This window comes from Danio rerio, chromosome 7 (assembly GCF_049306965.1).
Source record: "Danio rerio strain Tuebingen ecotype United States chromosome 7, GRCz12tu, whole genome shotgun sequence".
Classification (NCBI taxonomy): Eukaryota; Metazoa; Chordata; class Actinopteri; order Cypriniformes; family Danionidae; genus Danio; species Danio rerio.
The window spans coordinates 7,046,142-7,067,500 of NC_133182.1; the positions used below are offsets into that span (position 1 = coordinate 7,046,142).

At 37.2% G+C, this 21,359-nt stretch overlaps 2 protein-coding genes across 6 annotated transcripts in view; both read left to right on the top strand.

Moving 5' to 3' along the window:
- Positions 1-21,359, top strand: part of actn3b (actinin alpha 3b) — a 297,251-nt gene that overhangs the window by 188,934 nt on the left and 86,958 nt on the right. The gene's annotated exons all lie outside the window — the stretch shown is intronic.
- gal3st3 (galactose-3-O-sulfotransferase 3) overlaps positions 1-21,359 on the top strand; it is a 125,246-nt gene that overhangs the window by 68,018 nt on the left and 35,869 nt on the right. For all 5 annotated transcript variants that reach the window (XR_012383073.1, XR_012383072.1, XM_073908020.1 and 2 more), the window contains one exon: positions 21,058-21,155. Coding sequence is in view for 3 of the 5 variants with exons in the window: in XM_073908020.1 (XP_073764121.1) it covers positions 21,073-21,155 (83 nt within the window). In the remaining 2 variants the exon portion in view is untranslated. The remainder of the gene's footprint in view (positions 1-21,057; positions 21,156-21,359) is intronic.

The window sequence follows — 21,359 nt, forward strand, 5'->3', positions numbered from 1 at the left end:
TGGGTCTCCTTCCACAAGCTCCTCACAATATGTTGAAGGAATTCTGCCCCATTCCTCCTGACAGAATTGGTGTAACTGAGTCACATTTGTTGGCTGTCTTGCTCACACAAGATCTTTTAATTCTGCCCACAAATTTTCTATAGAATTGAGATCAGGGCTTTGTGATGGCCACGCCAAAACATTCACTCTGTTGTCCTTAAAGCACATTTGAACTCATTTGGCAGTATGCTTAGTGTCATGGTCTGTGTGGAAGACCCATTTGTGGCCAAGTTTTAATTTCCTGGCTGATGTCTTGAGATGTTGCTTCAGTATTTCTACATATGGTCTTTCTTCATGATGCCGTCTATGCTGTGAAGTGGACCAGTCCCTCCTGCAGCAAAACAGCCCCACAACATGATGCTGCCGCCCCCATACTGCACAGTTGGGATGGTGTTCCTAGATTGTAAGCCTTCCTTTTTGTCCTCCAAATGTAACACTGGTCATTATGGCCAAACAGTTCAATCTTAGTTCCATCAGAGCACAGGACATGTCCCCAATATTATTCTTTTCTCAGTGTAATTTAGCAAATTGTAATCTGGCTTTGTTGTTGATTCTGACTTGTTGATTTTCCCCTTATTGTCACACAAGCAAGCAGCGTGTTTGAGGTTTTCCTTAAATACTATTCTACAGTTGTGCCTCCAATTAACTCAAATGTTGTCAATTAACCAATCAGAATCTTCCAAAACCTTGACACCATCATCTGAGCTTCTTCAGAGGCAGAATAATCTTATTGTGTGTAAACTTGACTTAAAAATTCTAACGATTGCTCAAAACATCTCTCTCATTATTCTGCTATTAAGCAGAACAGAAACAAATGTGATCATCCTAACTTACCCAAAAGAGAAAACGTTTAGTCGCATTAACATCTGACTCTTTTTAAATGGGTATGTGCCTTTTTATACAGTGTGTGTAAACCTCTGGGTTCAACTGTATTAGTCATTGTTTGGGAAACGCACCCTAGGTCAGTATAAAGAGAAGAGTCCACCCAAATGTCAAAACAGTAGCAACACACATAATGTCCCTCATCCTATCTGACCCGCTGTGTCCTCTTATCCAGCATCTGTCCCAGACATCTATAACATTTGCACGGCTGACCGGCCTCTCCTCACGTCACTGCTGGATCACTCACACAGGCCTGGCTATATCACAGTAACTCTATGCGTTCTCCAGAGAGCGTCTTTCCACAGCTCCTCAATGGAGGCTCTCAGCAGCGCGGGATCACTGCTGGACTCAGAAAGCCACTTTTTGATGCTCACAAAAAAGCACAGATCAGATTCTAATCTCCTCGCCTTCACCTCGACTGCGGCTTTGTGTGGCTTGAATGACAAGGAAATGCTCGTGAATCGGTTGCCGTATTACTGGACTTAGTGTACCTCTAACAGGATTAGCTGGTACTTTTTGAGGAAGATGGTGTTTTAATATAGACGTCCCGAGATGAGGTTTGAGGAAAGTTGAATAATTTGCTTGTTTATGAGAAACGATGAATTTAAAACTAAAGGTTCACTTCAGATATTGGAGCATGGGTGCACTCTTAAAGGAGCACTCCACTTTTTTTGAAAGCAGGCTCATTTTACATCTCCCCTAGAGTTAAACTGTTGAGCTTTACCATTGTTTAATCCATTGAGTCGAACTCCAGGTCTAGTGGGAGAACTTTTAGCTTGGCGTAGGTTATTGAATCAGACTAGACCGTCAGCATCTCGCTTTAAAAATGACTAAACAGTTTTGATTATTTTACTATTTCAAATTACATTAGTTACAGTACACTACCTGACTAAAGTATTGCTGTTAATTTGTTGTAGAAGTGAAGTAAAATATAAGAAAATAAAGTAAAATCTAGTAAATTATAATAAAGTGAAATAATAATAATATAGTAAAATATAATGAGGTAAGATTAAATAAAAAAAGTAAAAAATAATATAAAGTAAAATATAATAAAATAAAGTAAAATATAGTAAAATATAATAAAGTAAAATAATACAAATATAGTCAAATATAATGAGGTAAGATTAAATAAAGTAAAAAAAAATAATATAAAGTAAAATATAAGAAAATAAAGTAAAATATAGTAATTTATAATAAAGTGAAATAATACAAATATAGTAAAATATAATGAGATAAGATTAAATAAAGTAAAAAATAATAAAGTAAAATATAAGAAAATAAAGTAAAATCTAGTAAATTATAATAAAGTGAAATAATACAAATATAGTAAAATATAATGAGGTAAGATTAAATAAAAAAAAGTTTAAAAAATAATATAAAGTAAAATATAAGAATATAAAGTAAAATATAGTAAATTATAATAAAGTGAAATAATACAAATATAGTAAAATATAATGAGGTAAGATTAAATAAAAAAGTAAAAAATAATATAAAGTAAAATATAATAAAATAAAGTAAAATATAGTAAATTATAATAAAGTAAAATAATACAAATATAGTCAAATATAATGAGGTAAGATTAAATAAAGTAAAAAAAAATAATATAAAGTAAAATATAATAAAATAAAGTAAAATATAGTAAATTATAATAAAGTGAAATAATACAAATATAGTAAAATATAATGAGGTAAGATTAAATAAAAAAAGTTTAAAAAAATAATATAAAGTAAAATATAAGAAAATGAAGTAAAATATAGTAAATTATAATAAAGTGAAATAATACAAATATAAAGTAAAATATAAGAAAATAAAGTAAAATATAGTAAATTATAATAAAGTGAAATAATACAAATATAGTAAAATATAATGAGGTAAGATTAAATAAAAAAAGTTTTAAAAAATAATATAAAGTAAAATATAAGAAAATGAAGTAAAATATAGTAAATTATAATAAAGTGAAATAATACAAATATAGTAAAATATAATGAGGTAAGATTAAATAAAGTAAAAAATAATATAAAGAAAAATATAAGAAAATAAAGTAAAATATAGTAAATTATAATAAAGTGAAATAATACAAATATAAAGTAAAATATAAGAAAATAAAGTAAAATATAGTAAATTATAATAAAGTGAAATAATACAAATATAGTAAAATATAATGAGGTAAGATTAAATAAAAAAAGTTTAAAAAAATAATATAAAGTAAAATATAAGAAAATGAAGTAAAATATAGTAAATTATAATAAAGTGAAAAAATACAAATATAGTAAAATATAATGAGGTAAGATTAAATAAAGTAAAAAATAATATAAAGAAAAATATAAGAAAATAAAGTAAAATATAGTAAATTATAATAAAGTGAAAAAATACAAATATAGTAAAATATAATGAGGTAAGATTAAATAAAAAAGTAAAAAATAATATAAAGTAAAATATAATAAAATAAAGTAAAATATAGTAAATTATAATAAAGTAAAATAATACAAATATAGTCAAATATAATGAGGTAAGATTAAATAAAGTAAAAAAAATAATATAAAGTAAAATATAATAAAATAAAGTAAAATATAGTAAATTATAATAAAGTGAAATAATACAAATATAGTAAAATATAATGAGGTAAGATTAAATAAAAAAAGTTTAAAAAAATAATATAAAGTAAAATATAAGAAAATGAAGTAAAATATAGTAAATTATAATAAAGTGAAATAATACAAATATAAAGTAAAATATAATAAAATAAAGTAAAATATAGTAAATTATAATAAAGTGAAATAATACAAATATAGTAAAATATAATGAGGTAAGATTAAATAAAAAAAGTTTAAAAAAATAATATAAAGTAAAATATAAGAAAATGAAGTAAAATATAGTAAATTATAATAAAGTGAAATAATACAAATATAAAGTAAAATATAAGAAAATAAAGTAAAATATAGTAAATTATAATAAAGTGAAATAATACAAATATAGTAAAATATAATGAGGTAAGATTAAATAAAAAAAGTTTTAAAAAATAATATAAAGTAAAATATAAGAAAATGAAGTAAAATATAGTAAATTATAATAAAGTGAAATAATACAAATATAGTAAAATATAATGAGGTAAGATTAAATAAAGTAAAAAATAATATAAAGAAAAATATAAGAAAATAAAGTAAAATATAGTAAATTATAATAAAGTGAAATAATACAAATATAAAGTAAAATATAAGAAAATAAAGTAAAATATAGTAAATTATAATAAAGTGAAATAATACAAATATAGTAAAATATAATGAGGTAAGATTAAATAAAAAAAGTTTAAAAAAATAATATAAAGTAAAATATAAGAAAATGAAGTAAAATATAGTAAATTATAATAAAGTGAAAAAATACAAATATAGTAAAATATAATGAGGTAAGATTAAATAAAGTAAAAAATAATATAAAGAAAAATATAAGAAAATAAAGTAAAATATAGTAAATTATAATAAAGTGAAATAATACAAATAAAGTAAAATATAATGAGGTAAGATTAAATAAAGTAAAAAATAATAAAGTAAAATATAAGAAAATAAAGTAAAATCTAGTAAATTATAATAAAGTGAAATAATACAAATAAAGTAAAATATAATGAGGTAAGATTAAATAAAAAATAAAAAAATAATATAAAGTAAAATATAGTAAATTTTAATAAAGTGAAATAATACAAATTTAGTCAAATATAATATAATGACATTGTACGATCCTGCACTGATGTGTGAGAAAGGGAATGAATCAAGGGTGTATGTTCCAACTTCTCTATCAAGAGAACAGATACCAGCAGTTCATGTGAGCCACCAGCACTCCTGGTCCTGTGAATAGCAAAAACACAGTGCTGTAATGTTTGTGTTTAGACTGGTCATAGTGAGGTAAACAACACATTATGACATCGATCATACTCCAGGTCTGTGGAAACACATGGCAGGTTTTCGACACACTTTGGTGTGTTTGGCTGAGAATGGGCTGAGAACAAGCTCTGGCTTCAAACGTGAACCATTCTGATGGTAAACAGTTCCTAAAATATTCCATTAGGATCTTTATGAAGCTGTGTCTCATTTCAGAGGCTGCATCCTCTGAAGGATGCATTCGTAGGACACTGCGTCATTGCAACGTGACAAAGGCCGTCTCATTTCATCTCATTTGAAAAAATTTGAAGGCTCCTTCAAATGCAGCCTCCAAATGCGTCCTTCGTTTCCCAGGTAATGAAGGACACAACCGGTGGATCCTCTGCGGCCTCGAGCATCCCAAGATTCATTGCACGCTGATAACAGCAGGACATTTTTTAAAGAAAACTCTGTATTAAATTTGAATTAGGTGTTATTTGACTTGGATATTTAAACACGTCTTACTAAAAGGTGATTTTAGAGGACGTTTACTTTGTCTACATGTAGGGATCAAATATATCTCCAGCTTCTGAAAACCTTGTTTTGCCTTCAGATCGCTTAAAATAAGTTTTAAAATCACTTGGACAAGTCATTACATATTTTGCTGCAGTGTTCAGCATAATTAAGTACATCCCATTTTGAAAATGAACATTTTTAGCAATTTCTCGGAGAATATAGGCAATGTATATTTGTGCATTTAAACAAAACCGATTTATTAACCAGTTAAACTCTGCGGACCCGCTAGGTCCGCCACGTCATCGACTTTCGCTTTAAGATTTAAAGGGCTAGCATTGCACCAGAGCTCCTAAAGTGGTTTCGTTTGAAAGTGTAGAATCTATATTTTATGCACATATGCATCACTTTGGTTTTTATTCTACTGTACAAAAGTTATTTACACTTAAATACACAGTATTTTGGATACCTGAGCTGGGTATTTTACATTGGTTCATTTTCATATTTTTCATATGACACATGTACAAGTTATAGCTCAAATGAAAGCTCTTGCCGGTGCTCATACGGTTCTAGCATTCTTTTTACTGAATTATATTCACATATCAAACAGTTGCTGAATGAATTGTGGTGTTTCCATGGCGCAGAAGTGAAAACAATACATTCATGATCAATAAGCAGCCCCAGATAGCACAGACAGCTGTCATCTCTTACCTTATGCTGTGTGCTTCAGGGCCATTCTCCTCTGTTTTTGAGGTGATGTGCATGAGTAATCCTTTTATATGTCTGATGTGGTCCAAACACAGTGAATTATGTTTGATCAAACAAAAGAATAGTGAAATATGAAAACAGTGATCGCTCCCTGTGGCTTGTACAGCACCTCTCATCAGTTGGAATACAATAATTTTTGCATAAATTATGGTGGAGACATTTTTCTTTTTTCTATGATTACAGACATGTGCAGGAATCAACAAAATTAATTACAGCATGCTAGACCACACAGAACCTAAAAGGGACACTTTCAAATTTGAGTTCATAAAAAAAAAAAAAACAAGAAGCGCCTCTTTTTTTAGGTGTTTATTATAACACAGACAACATATACAGCTATTTTAAACACTTTCAATAGTGTTTTATGAAAATTCAAAGCGTTTTCTTTAAAATAATACCAAATTTTTGCATTTATACCTCTGCATGTGGATTTAATAAGCTTTTAAATTTGGGTAGGCAAAATCCAGCAGAGTGTAACAGATATATTTATTAAAATAATATTTTAGTCACCAAACATATTTAGAAATTAAAATATAATACAATTCAAGCACAATATTTGCAAACATTTTTTTTTTCTGTTTCCCTTAATTTTTTTTCTCTCTTTTTTTAAATTTGTATTTAACATTTTCTATAGCATATAAATTTGGCTGTACTGGTTTTTGACTGTATATCATAAGGTATTTTGTAAGATGAGCTCCAGATTTAACTTTATATCAAAAGCGGTCTTGTTCTTAATCTTGTCAGTGTGGTCGACTGTGGTAGTATCTTTTAATTAGGCAAATTTTTTTCCGCTTTATGTTACACCTATGATGCTTTCTCATATTATGTGCCTGTTACTGTTACTGGTTATTATGCCCATACTGTTTGTTTATTTTTCCTTTGTAAAGCACTTTGTGCAGCCTTGTGGCAGTTGGGAACATGAAATCATGAATTATTTCCCTTTTATTTATTTATCTGAACAATCTTTTATTTTGAAAAATGATTGTATTCTCTTTGTTACATCTTGGTCACTTGAGCACCAAAATTTAACCCACAAGCAGCAAAATGAGTAAGAAACTTTTATTTGTAAGGGAAAAAGGCCCAGTGATAGATCCACAAAATGCCAAGGAATAGATCCACAACCCATTTGTCAACAAATCAGGTGAATCCAGCATGTCTGTGCAAGAAGATCAACTGCTGGAGATTTCAAATGACGATGGCTTTTTAGGGGCCGTTCACATATCGCGTTTCCAGATTTTGCACAAGTCCGTTATTTCCGATAGAGGTGCACCGATTGCATGCCCAAGTGGCGTGACGCGCTCGCGCCTTCCAGGTGCACCCAGTTGAATGATTACCGCAAATGCACTGATAGACACATGAGAAGAACTGACAGATCAGCATCATACTTTGTATAGAGTATACACATTTTAGTAGACCAGGGGTCTCAAACTCAAGTTGGTGGGGGGCCATTTCAGAGACTGACAAACAATATGAGGGCCATACTGTGCAGAAACGTTCAAAGGGGCATGTGCAGGTCATCTCAGTATATAGATATAAACTTATCTCAGACAAACACAGAACTCTCAAACACTGCAGTGCTTAGTCATTTTCTCCATAAATAAAGCTTGTATCAGAGCTGCAGCAAAGTTTTGTCTGGGGGCCGGGGGAAGTGTAGGTGTCGGGGGTGAGGTGTCTGATTAAAACAGCTGTATTACTCTTTAATAAGTAAATTAAGATTAAGTAACTCTAATATGTACCGGGTTTTGGGCAGCTGCTGTGATCGGATACCCAGGGGGTGATTGTGGGTGTTTTCCGGGAGAAAAAAAACGGGAGGGTGCCGGGTGATGGGTCTGAAATACGGGAGACTCCTGGGAAAAACGGGAGTGTTGGCAGGTCAAATTGGCAAGCATTAACCAGTCCATGGTGATTAAAAAAAAAAAAAGCTTGGGGACCACTGGGCAAGATGGTCTCATTTTAAAATGCTGGGTTTGGCTTGTGTGGACTTCTAAGGATTCACATTTGAATTGTGCATCCTTCAAAGGATGCAGCCTCTGACATGAGACACAGCTTTGGCGGTAAACGGTTCTTAAACTAATCTTCTTTCTGTTATTTACAACCCAGGCTCATTGTGGAAACGTAGTCCCGCTGACGTTTTTGGAGACCGCGGAATACGTCCAGGCGGGTACGTACGGCGGCAGTTTTTGTTTTTGCAAATCTGCGAGAGACCGCTGTTATGCGCTTTTTCGCACCTCAGACGCCTCTCGCGAGTGCGGTTCGCGTCTGTGCTGTTCTCGCGTGAACCCACCGGAGGCCGCTGTCCGACTGACCGGATGATTGACTGCGCGACCGGCCAATCGGCCGACCCGCCCTCCTCCTTCCCTGGACCCAACCAATTTTACCGATCGACCCGCTTGCTCGCTTCTCTAAACCCGAGCAACAGTTTACAAAAAGCTGTCCAAAAAAATAAAAACCCAGATTTTTTTTTTTATTCCACCGTGTTTTCGGATTTCACCGCGTTCTCACCCTGTCACGAAACTCGTTCACTTCATTTTTGGGATTCTGTTTTTGTCTTACCTGACTGCTGGAACCACTCTTCCCCGGACTCGAAACCGATCGCCGTGGTCGACTCCTCTCTGCATCTCGAGCCTGCCGATGTACACGCTGAGCTGAGTGGACAAACGGGTTGCTGCGGGGAAGCCCTCCACAAGGAGGTAAGGCAAGCGCGAAAGGGAACAGCGTCACACCGCCCCGCAGCGTTCGATTAAAAAAAAAATAAACGCGGCCGTACGTACCCCCGGGACGTATTCCGCTGTCTCCAGAAACGTCCGCGAGACTACGTTTTCAGAATGAGCTTGGGTTGGTTATTTAATGTGATGAACATTCTATAAATAGAACGCGGAATGAAAAGATTCCATCAATGTTCTTTATGGAACATCGATTCCCAATGAAGAGCCTTCATTCTGAAGAGTGTTCCAGTTAGAGGATCAGCAATATGAATCAAAACATTTTGATTTGTTAATGTTTTACCCAATAATGCCTTTTCTAAAGCTTAAGGCACTCTGAATGTTTTCTGAGGCCGTTTGGCTGAGATTTACTGCTTTAGATATTGATATTGGCATTAACCACTGGCAAAAACCAATACTGGTGGACTACTATGATTCATTCATTCATTTTCCTTCAGCTCAGTTCCTTATTTATCAGGGGTCGCCACTGCGGAATGAACCACCAACTATTCCGGCATATGTTTTACACAGCGGATGCCTTTCCAGCAGCATCCCAGAACTGGGAAACACCCATAAACACTCATATTCACACACACTCATACACTACGGCTATTTTAGTTTACTCGCTGCACCTGGAGGAAACCCACGCCAACACGGGGAGAACATGCAAACTCCACACAGAAATGGCAACTGACCCAGCCACCTTCTTGCTGTGGGGCGAGAGTGCTCACCGATGAGCCAACGTGCCTACCCTGATGTACAATACAATTCAATATAGATGCATTGGCTGTAATGATACTGGTGTGAGTGCAGTGTTGCAGAATAAGTCAGATTTGAGGTTTTGTGTGTCAGAGCTTTCTCTGAAGTCACCAGGAATGTGATGTTTTGTTGCACAGAATGTGTTTTTAAAGTTCATCACTAAATCTGAAAGGAGATCTGGGCATTTATAACGCACTGTCTTTCATCTCACCCTGTGGTGTTGAATACTTGAGCGTGTGTGTAGGTTGGTGGAGGGCTGCGTGGGTGATTCGTGTCTTCCTCTGCCTCTAATTTACCCTCGCTATTCTTTCCTTACAGCACAGAAAAGGCACACTGCTTCAACCAAATGTTCCCTGCTTGTTCGTGATCAAGATATCTTTGAGCAGATTGTCGAGTAATGCATGGATCATTACTTATAAAGTAGTGGCCAGCACGGTTTATTATATAAGGAGAAGCATCTGATTGGGAGAATAGTCGAAGAGTTCCTTAAAGGCACTTAAGTAAATTCAGTTTTAATAGGCAAGACTAGTTTATTTACAGTTGAAGTCAGTATTATTCGCCCCTCTGTTTAATTTTTCCCCAAATTTCTGTTTGACGGAGAGCAGATTTCTTCAACACATTTCTAAACATAATAGTTTTAATAACTCATTTCTAATAACTGATTTATTTTATCTTTGCCCTGATGACAGTCAATAATATTCGACTAGATATTTTTAAGACACTTCTATACAGCTTAAAGTGACATTTAAAGGCTTAACTAGGTTAATCAGGTTAACTAGGCAGGTTAGGGGAATTAGGCAAGTTATTGTATAATGATGGTTTGTTCTGTAGACTATTGAAAACATGTATAGCTTAAAGGGGCTCATAATTTTGTCCCTAAAATGGCTTTTAAAAAAAATTAAAACTGCTTTTATTTTAGCCGAAATAAAACAAATAAGACTTTCTCCAGAAGAAAAAATATTATAAGACATACTGTGAAAGTTTCCTTGCTCTGTTGAACATCATTTTGGAAATATTTAAAAATGAAAGAAAAAAATTAGAAGAGGGCCAAAAATTCTGACTTCAACTATATTTAGCACATTTCATACACAACGGCAATCGCTTTTAGCAAACCATTATGACCTTTGCTTCAATAAAATGCTTATGTGCTCCTTATTAATAGTTATTAAGGTAGTTTAGGTGTTGTGTAGGATTAGGGATGTAGAATAAGATCATACAGATTATGTAGGTACTAATAAGCAGCCAACACAGTATCTCAATAACATGCATGTAATCAACTATTTAATAGTGAGAATTGCTCCAAAGTGATACCAAAAGGATTCATTTTGATTGATTGGGATGATTCAGTAAGGCAATGAGTCATGCTTAAAATGTAATAAACAAACTACAAACTTTGATAAATGCAACAAAACTATAATAAGTGAAATAAACGGTGCATGCTTTATGGTTTTGTATATGTAAATGTAAAAATAACCCTGCAGAGTCAACTCAACCTTTATTAGGTACTAAGGGTATCACGATTTCGTTTTTAAATCGAAATCGACTGAAATTTATGCTTAATTTCGAAAAATAGAATCGTCGATGCTGCCATGCCCCCATGTCACGTTAGCTTGGCTTGCCAAGCGGGGAAAACAAGACACTTGTTGAAGTGCTTGTTAAACTGTGCAGACGCAGGAGACCCGTCGACAGAACTTAAACCCTCTCCTCTTTCAATGAAGTCGCCGGTGTGTAAGCATTATGGATTTTCAGTGAGTTATGTTGACAACGTTCGTGTTGTCGACAAAAAAAACACAGTTTGCAAGCTCTGCTATGTTACGTATTAGGGTTCGTCCGATAGACAACACCGGCATCGCGATCCTCCGCCCCGCCCCGGTTGCAAGTCCGCTCGCGAAAAGTACACACTCAGGCCCTGTTTACACTGTCTTTGTTTGTAAATGGCATTTTAGAACGACAACGATTTGACATCCACAGTGGCGTGTAGCATTTCTGAGCAGCCCTCCTTCCTCTCTACCTCTGAAAATGCACATCACGTGACCACACAGACACAGACGCACACAGCCATGCGCTCGAGACAGCAGGTCCAGGCAGTCAGAGGACTGCTTCAATCTTTCACTCACTTGTACTTTGTCATTTTAGCGAACACCTCAGATACTGTTGGCTGGTTCCTGTTGGTTGTGCGTCTTTTTTACCGACGCCATTATAACGACACAGATCACTGCCTATTCACGAGTCCCGCAGAAAAAGTGATTGACAGGTGGTAATTATGTGTGTATCTTGCCTTTATTCATTTACTGTATGATTTGTTTATGGGTAAAATAAAGACCATGCAGGTCAGGTAGTTTAAACGGTAGACTACAAATAATTAATTGGTCATTAATTAATTCATTATTCATAATCGAAAATCGAATCGAACCGTGACCTTATAATCGAAAATGTTATCGAATCGAGGATTTGGAGGATCGTGACACCCTTATTAGGTACACCTGTCAAACTGCTCATTAACACATATTTCTAATCAGCCAATCACATGCCAGTAACTCGATGCGTTTAGGCTTGTAGACATGGTCAAGGCGATCTGCTGGAGTTTAAACCGAGCATCAGAATGGGGAGGAAATGGGATTTAAGTGACTTTGAACGTGGCATGGTTGTTCATGCCAGACGGGCTGCTCTGAGTGTTTCAGTAACTGCTGATCTACTGGGATTTTCACACAAAACCATGTCTAGGGTTTACTGAGAATGGTCTGAAGAAGAAAAAATATCCAGTGAGTGGCAGTTCTGTGGGCGCAAATGCCTTGTTGATGTCAGAGGAGAATGGCCAGACTGGTTCCAGCTTGTTACAACCGAGGTCTGCAAAAGAGCATCTCTGAATGTACAACACAGCCAACCTTAAGGCGTATGGGCTACAGCAGCAGAGGACCGCACCGGGCGTCACTCCAGTCACCTAAGAACAGGAAACTGAGGCTACAATTCACACAGGCTCACCAAAACGTTGCCTGGTTTGATGAATATCGATTTCTGCTTCGACATTAAGATGGAAGGGTCAGAATTTGGCATCAACAACATGAAAGTATGGATCTATTCCCCCATGTATCAACGGTTGATGCTGTGAATCATCTCAGACTGATTTCTTGAACATGACAATGAGTTCACTGTACTCAAATGGACTCCACAGTCACCAGATCTCAATCCAATAGAGCACCTTTAGGATGTGGTGGAACGGGAGATTGGCATCATGGATGAGCAGCCGACAAATCTGCAGCCACTGCGTCATGCTATCATGCTAATATGGAGCAAAATCTCAGAGGCATATCTCCGGTATCCTGTCGAATCTATGCTACAAAGGATTAAGGCAGTTCTAAAGGCAAAAGCGGGTTCAACCAGGCACTACTAAGGTGTACCTAATAAAGTGGCCAGTAAGTGTATTGCACAGCCCTGTTCAGTACCAATCCCTAACTTCATGTGTGGTCACACTACAGATTTCACCCTATTGACTTTCACTCATATGCGTGCAAATGCACCTGACCAGAAACACAATTTCATGTGTTTTTGAGTTTAAGCTTGGTGACTGACCTGCGAATTCATGTCACTTGAATGGTGAGACCAATAGAAGATCAAAACATGATCAATGTTGAGCAATGTTGCATTATCTTCCTTTATCTTTTCCTTTTTTTGCAACACCATCCTGTCGAATGTCACATGCACATCGTCTAGTGTGACCGCGGCTTAAGGAGCAATAATGATGCCTTTGTAGTGTTGCTTGCGCTGCTTTTAGAGCCTTTTCTTATGAGCTTTTTCAGTGTGCTGCTGATACATGACACTGACGGTGGGACCGTGCACTCTAAGGGGCCGTGCACTCTTGCCGTGTGTGATGGTTTATATTACCACTGGAAAAAGAGGCCCAGACAGCCAGTCGCTGGTGAACTCTGACCTGTTGCGAATCTGATGTTGCATTGAGACGATTCATTTTCTTTTAATGGTAAAAAAAACCCTCTGCTTGGTGTTGCCATATGGCAACATGCTCTTTATGTTCATTTCCTGGCACTGTTTCTTTAAGACCAGCGTTCTAATTTTTTCCAGTTAGCTGACAAATGTAATGCAAAGCTGAATTTTCAGTGTTTGTGTCAGTGTTTGATTAGGGTTGGAGTTCAAATCTGCAGGACACCGGCCCTCCAGGGACAAGTTTGGTGATCCCTGATTTAGAGGCATTTTTTTGACATTGAGATTGTTTCAAAAGAAACAGTTATTTAAAAATGTAATATATTAAATGTGAAATATTTGTATTTGTGCATATACTGTATAGTCAGTGCAGAATGTGGTGTTATTAAACGCGGCCTTTGATGTCTCTGGGGGCCCCCTAAATGTATGGGCCCTTAGAACTGTCCTAACTCTCCCCTTGTGGCTAACTGTTTGACATTTACTTTAGAGCTGTGACTCAAAACCAACACATCAGTGATTCAGCATCTACATTTAATAATGTTAAAAAGGTTTAGATGGATTATAAAGCTTCTCATTTTGCTGGAGTGCAGCGAGTGCACTATTCTGTGCTTCTGAATAGCTGTTTTTACATTTCTGCATATCTCGCCAAGTGTTGCTTGAACATGGGGTTACAATGTTACCTGCTCACCTCCATGTTTACGTTTGTAATATTTATATATATATACATATACATATATATATATATATTAGGGATGTAACGGTATTGTAAATACCGTCATACCGCAATATTAATTTTTTTCGATATTACCGTAGTCGCATGACTCGGTAAAACTATAGGTCTGAGAAAATTTGCTCAGGCGAATGAAGCGAACGGGAGGTACCGGAAACTACAATTCCCATCAGCCCAGGCTTGGCCATAATCCCTTGCGGTCTGTTGTTGCTACAGATCCAGTAATGCGGAAATGGAGTGTGCTGCTAGAAGCGGGGATGAAAAAGAGCTGGAAAACCCTAAAGCGGGTGTAGCGCCGCGTACTGAATAGTGGTGTTGTCGCGCGAGTTCTTATCAGCTGTGTTGTTGCGCGAGTTCTTATCAGCTGTGTTGTTGCGCGAGTTCTTATCAGCTGTGTTGTCGCGCGAGTTCTGATCAGCGGTGTTGTCGCGCGAGTTCTTATCAGCTGTGTTGTCGCGCGCGTACTGAATAGTGGTGTTGTCGCGCGAGTTCTTATCAGCTGTGTTGTCGCGCGAGTTCTTATCAGCTGTGTTGTCGCGCGAGTTCTTATCAGCTGTGTTGTCGCGCGAGTTCTTATCAGCTGTGTTGTCGCGCGCGTACTGTAAAGCGGGGACGGAGGGTGTGTCGCGTCGCGGGGGCACTTTTGATCATTTTGGAAGGGAACTTTCTATCCAAGACTAAAAAGGGCATGTGCATTGCACAGGTTGAGCCCTGTGTGTGCACGTGCCTGCAAGTTGGGGAATACGACTAATCAGTCATGGGGACTGCAGAAACACAGCACACTGTTCAGATTGATACAGACATGAGATCTCTATCTCACTCATGGTTTGTCCTCTCAAGTGGGGGAAAGACAATGCACAACGTTACCCATTGCTAACAACCTGGGCCAAGTCATATCTCTCTTGTCCCAGAAACCTCAGTCCCAAATGAGAGGGGTTTTTTTCTGTTGCAGGGGACATTGTAAATGCCCAGAGATACCAGCTTTTACCAGATTATATTTATATGATAATTTTCCTTTAAACCCATCTCTATCTAAGTGAGTGAGTGATTAAATGTTGAATGTGATGAGTTTTCAACAATACTAAATTGAAACTTAATTTTTTTACATGGCTTAATATTTTTTTGTTATTAAAATTGAAGTTCCTGTTTCAAAGCTTACAGATAGATGGCTAATTTGTATGTCATTGACACTTTTGGCACTTTTTTGGAGTATTTTCATAAGTTTTGTTTTTTCCTGTAAATGATTCAATAAATACCGTACCGTGACATTCATACCGAGGTATTACCGTACCGTGAAATTCTGATACCGTTACATCCCTAATATATATGCATATACACAAACACAAAGAGACAAAAACTTGCTATTTTGGTGTGAACTTTATTATTATTATTATCATTTTCGTCATGGCAGGGTTGACATTGATGTGGTTGCTACAGAGCAGTTTCATGCAAGTGGTGTTCATTCTGCTGTTGTAAATTCAGCAAACAGCCATAAAATCATAAATCTAGAAGCTGTTTTTCCATGATACCGCTTTCTTTCAGCTGTGGCGCTTGTTATTTTGTGATTAAAATGCAAGTCACGTCATTCAATTGTCTTGGTTCATTTTAAGGTTGATTGGCATTTGGGAGTGAGACGGCTTACCCTTTTTGTAATGCTAATGCTAATTAAACTACAGTAGTATCAGGGCTCGATCGGTGGAAATAAAGGCAGGTTGTGTAGACGTGCCATTCGATATGGCGCGAGAGAAAGGGAAAGCCAGATGAGATAACTGTAATTAGAAGCTGATGGAAGAGGCGGCCCAGACTCGTATGGAAGATTTCCAAGACTTTGTTAGCGCCAGACAGGCGACACTGTCAGAATGCAAATACGTGACACCTGTCCTGCGCTTGTGCGTTTTCATGACCCAAAACCAATAATATAGCTGCAACCATATAAATTATCGAGGCCAAGCAGCCCAGCAGCCACATCATAAACAGCCCAGGTAGCAAAGAACTTTGACCCAGATTTGACATAAATCTGGCATCAGCACCCTACTAAAAAAATCCAGCTTAAACCAGCCTAGGCTGGTTTTAGCTGGTTGAACACCCTGGTTTTAGAGGGGTTTTGGCCATTTCCAGGCTGGTTTCCAGCCATTTCCAGCATGTTCTTAGCTGGTCAGGCTGGAAAATGACCAGCTAAAACCATTTAAACTGGACATAGCTGGTTTTGGCTGGGCTCCCAGCCTAGCTTGGCTGGTCAAGCTGGTCTTAGCTGGTCATCTCCCAGCCCGACCAGCTTAGACCAGGCTGGAAATGGCTGGAAACCAGCCTGGAAATGGCCAAAACCCCTCTAAAACCAGCCTGGTCAACCAGCGTAAACCAGCCAACCAGCCTAGACTGGTTTTAGCTGTTTTCTTCAGTAGGGCAGGCATTCATCTGGCACTTGCATATAGCATGTGGGCCAAACATGGACAGAGTAAGGCAAAAGTGGCACTGTCTTTAACGCGGCAGACAAGATTTGGGCCAGATGTAAAATGTAGCATTTGGCCCAGATGTTAATAATTGATTTGTGGGCCATTTAAGTTTGACAGATGTTAACCCACATTGAAAATAAATAAAAATTTGTTTTTGAGTAAAGAAAAAAATCTAGCAATCAGGTCGCTTCGAGAAAAAGCACGACCATAGTGTGCCTAAAGCACAATGCTTCATAGGTTTATCAATTTCATTGCAGTTGTGACGCACTGGCCCAGTTCAGGCCCAGATATGGGTTATTGAATTGGCTTTACCCAGATATGGTCTCTGTTTGGCCTATGTCTGGAAGCCAGACTTGGTCCAGTCACGTAACGTAATTCACTTTAGCATGTGGGCCAAGCAAAATCTGATTATGTGGGTCAGAGCTGGGCCAGAGAGAGTTTGCTATGTGGGAAGCATGGCAACAAGCTGCAGATTAACGGGAAAATTCGATAACTTTTTGCAGCATGGTCTGAGCCAAATTTGGTGGAAATTGGGCCAACGATCTATGGAGAGTTTAAAACAGGGGTGTCTAAACTTTTTGGGCCGAGGGTCAGATGAAAAAAAAAAAAAAAACATTGTCCCGGGCCAAATTTTACATACTAAAATTAATCTGGGGTCGCCACAGCAGAATGAACCGCCAACTAATCCAACACGTTTTTTACGCAGCGGATGCCCTTCCCATCTCTGGGAATATATATATATATATATATATATATATATATATATATATATATATATATATATATATATATATATATATATATATATATATATATTTATATATATATTTATATATATATATACTAGGGCTTCCTGTGCTGTATAAAAAAAAAAGTTAAAGTTCCCAGAGATGGATATATATATATACTAGGGCTTCCTGTGCTGTGCGATTAGCTGAGCTACCTCATAATAACTAGACAGCGTAGAATTTTCTTGCACTTTATTAGCACAGAAAAACTGCTGTTGTTGAGCTGATAGGGCGCTGCTATTTGTTTTAATTATTGATCTCGTTCAGCACCAGTGTAAGAGCTGAAGGCCTGATGCTTTGTTTCATAATGTCTTTTAATATTAGATTCCTTCATTACTGCTACTGATTCCTGGCAAATTTAACAGACACTTATTCCGCTGACCTCTGTGAAGAAATATTCTTTGCCCCAACGTGACTGAAATTTCCTGCTCTCACTGTTGATTTTCCTTTTTCTTGCTTATTATCAATTGTGTTTCTTTTAGTTTGTTCATTTGTTTTATTACATAACGGGAACTGCTGCCTAATTGAAGGCATGTTATAGTGACACCCGGTGGTTATTTATTGAATTGCGTTCATTTTTGTATAGCGGGCCAAGTTCTATTAATATTTATAAAAAGCCTCGCGGGCTGCCACAAAACTGATTGCGGGCTGCAGATGGCCCGCGGGCCGTAGTTTGGACACCCCTGGTTTAAAACAACAGATTTTCAAACTAATTAAAGATGGTGGAAATAAAATTGTGTAAATTAGGGGCTAAATTATATCAATGTTCACATATCAATGATACCAGGAATCCGCAGGACTTTGTCTCATGACAATAGACAAAACTATTCAAAAGTCATTTGATAAATTTTGTATGATTTTTATTGATAGAATTGAATAGTTTGTCAGTTTTACCCAGAAAGTGGTGCAAACTGATGTAGTTTGGTCAGTTTGAGGTCTAGATCGCACACAATAAGTTTGGTTTTATTATTTCAAACCATTGCAGCGATTTAGACTGTAGCCTGTTTCGTCTATCAACATGAATGCCACAACTTTTAGTCTACATGGTCTGAAGATGATCCGACTCCAATTTGGTGACAATTGGACCAACGATCTAGGAGGAGTTCGAAAACAAACATCCAAATAGAGGACAGGAAGTTTGGCAGATTGTGGCATAATTGGTATCTGTTGCTGCGTCCCAATTCGCATACTTATGCACTATTTTACGCCATTTCGTAGTATGATTAAGTAGTGTGTTCACACTGAAAACTTATAAAAATATGAAAAAATAATAAGTGCACTTTAATAACCTGGATGATGCCCTCATTCAGCCGGTAAAATGAAGCGTGGAATGATGGACACTTCACGCACTCAACGACCGCAGCTTTGCTCACGTAGCAGAAGGGGCGGAGCTATCGGGTGCACATGTTGGATAACTTTATTTATTGATTGTGAAAGTAACATCTTCCTACAAGAGTGATGATTAGCGCCTCCCGATGGTGAATGTGGTTATACTCATGGCAGTTATTATTTGGTACTTTGGTCATAAATTTCACTAGTGTGCCATTTGGGATGCAGCTATATAGAGATCTGCGCAGGACTAAATTTTGAATCCCGCTCCTGCCTGCACCCGCCAGGTTTCAGCCCGAACCCGACCGCTCCCACCTATATTAAGCATTTGTTGTCCCGCTGACCGACCCGCCTTGTTTTCTACCCGCCGCGCCCGATCCCGCTAAAGAGCGGGGGAGAACAAAACCGAAAATCACCCAACTTTACAGTCCAGACAGCCTATAACAAGCTGTCTGTATAAACACACACACACACACACAAACACACAGACAAAGCTCTCTCTCTTATTCGCACTAACACACACACACATAAGCACTAAGCACACACACAGGCAAAGCTCTCTCTCTCTCTCTCTCTCTCTCTCTCTCTCTCTCTCTCTCTCTCTCTCTCTCTCTCTCTCTCTCTCTCTCTCTCTCTCTCTCTCTCTCTCTCTCATTCGCGCGCGCGCACTAACACACACACACATACACACACACACAGCAACAAACAAGCTAAACACAGCATCGCGCTATTTCATTTACACACATACATACGCGTGGTCGCTCGGGAGTAGGGAGCGATATTGCTAGACAGCCCGCTCCCGTCCCAAATTAAACCCGTTACCGACCGCTCCCGAGATTTATTCGGAAATTTATTCCCGTGCCGCAGAAATCTGGTCGGGTGACCTCAGACCTCTACAGCTATACATCATTTTACTCTGCATGCTCAGCTGGAGATAAAGAGACCAATTTTATGAATTCTGGACTAAGGGTTGAAAAGTTATAAGCAAAAAAGCCTTTTTTTGTATCTCTTGACCACTAGGGGGCAATGTGCCAAAATGCTGCAAGTGATTTCAAACCATGTTTGTCCTAACAAACAGTTACAAAAGTTTAGTGTGAGTGTCAATACGTTACAGAGATATTTCCTCAAGTGCATTTTTGCAAGCTCTACATTAAATTTGTTCGCAAGTTAATCGAAAACGCTTCATCTAATCAGCTTAATTTCCATAACATTTGGTCAGGGTGTGCTGTAGACCATGTGATTCAAGCTGCGTCCCAAATGGCACACTATGCACTCATGCAATATGTACTTATGCACTTACACACTCAACAGGAGAGTATATGTATAAAGTGTCGTCCCAAATGGCACACTAATGTTTTTTTACTAAGCGGAAATTCAAACCGTTTCCCTGATGACGTTTGACGGTTGCCAAATCAGTGAAATAAATGACCAAACTATCAAAGAATACCTGCCGTGAGTATAACCGCATTCACCATCGGGAGGCGCTATAATCACTCTCGTAGGAGAATTTTGCTTTCATCATCCAAAATAAATAAAGTTATCCAACATGTGCACCCGATAGCGTAAGCAAACCTGCGGTCGTTGAGTGCGTGAAGTGTCCATCTTTACACACTTCATATTAGCGGCTGAATGAGTGCATCATCCGAGTAATTAAAGTGCACTTACTATTTTTAGAGTTTTCAGTGTGAACGCACTACTTGCACTATTTATACTTCAAAATGGCGTATAATAGTGCATAAGTATGCGATTTGGGACGCAGCTTCAGTTTTGGTGAAAATCTGACAAATGCACTAGGATGAGTTTGTTCAGGTAGGTTTTGCGAAAAATTCAAAATGTCGAAAGAATTTTCATGATGGAAAATGACGTCATAGGGTGCGTCTGATTTGCCTTGAGCCAAGGAATCAGAGGAGATGAAGAATCTTGATTGGGTTTAAAAGTTATAAACATAAGTGAAACTTTGGACAAGCGGTGGCGCTAGAGACTTCCAATTTGTTGTGGCTGAAGATCATACTGTCCTCTATCAGTGTGCCAAAGCTTGCACGAATGGTTCATAGGGCTGCCATAGTGGAAGCAGAAGAAGCCGAAGAAATTATAATAATAAGAACCAGAACGGATGCAATAGGTGCCACGATGCAATTTGAGATCCAGTTTGCAAGAAAACACTCTAAATCTACACAAATATTCAGCATGATATTTAAACCAATTCTTGTGCTCAGGAACTTGCGTGTGAGAGAGGGCTTGTGTCCTGGATGTGTGTCGAACACAGGAGTAAGCTACACCTTTGTAATGTTTGCTTCTTGTCTTTTGCAGTGAAAGAAGCTGGAGATGTCTCAGAAGAAGATATTCCTAGTATTGATTGCAATCAGCACTGTCAGCTTTCTTCTGCACCATGGGGGTCACTTGAACTTGTAAGAGCCTTTGAAAAATGATCCTTTCATTCAGTCCACACCCTCATACCCAAACGTATACTTCCTGATCTTATCCAGTATGGGTCAAAGAAGTAGGCAGCACTGACTCAGCAAAAATGTGTTGCTGCGGTCAATTATTGTACAGTTCTTTTGCTGTTTTGACCAAATTATCCCACTTTCCAAACTTTCTAAGTATCGTAACTC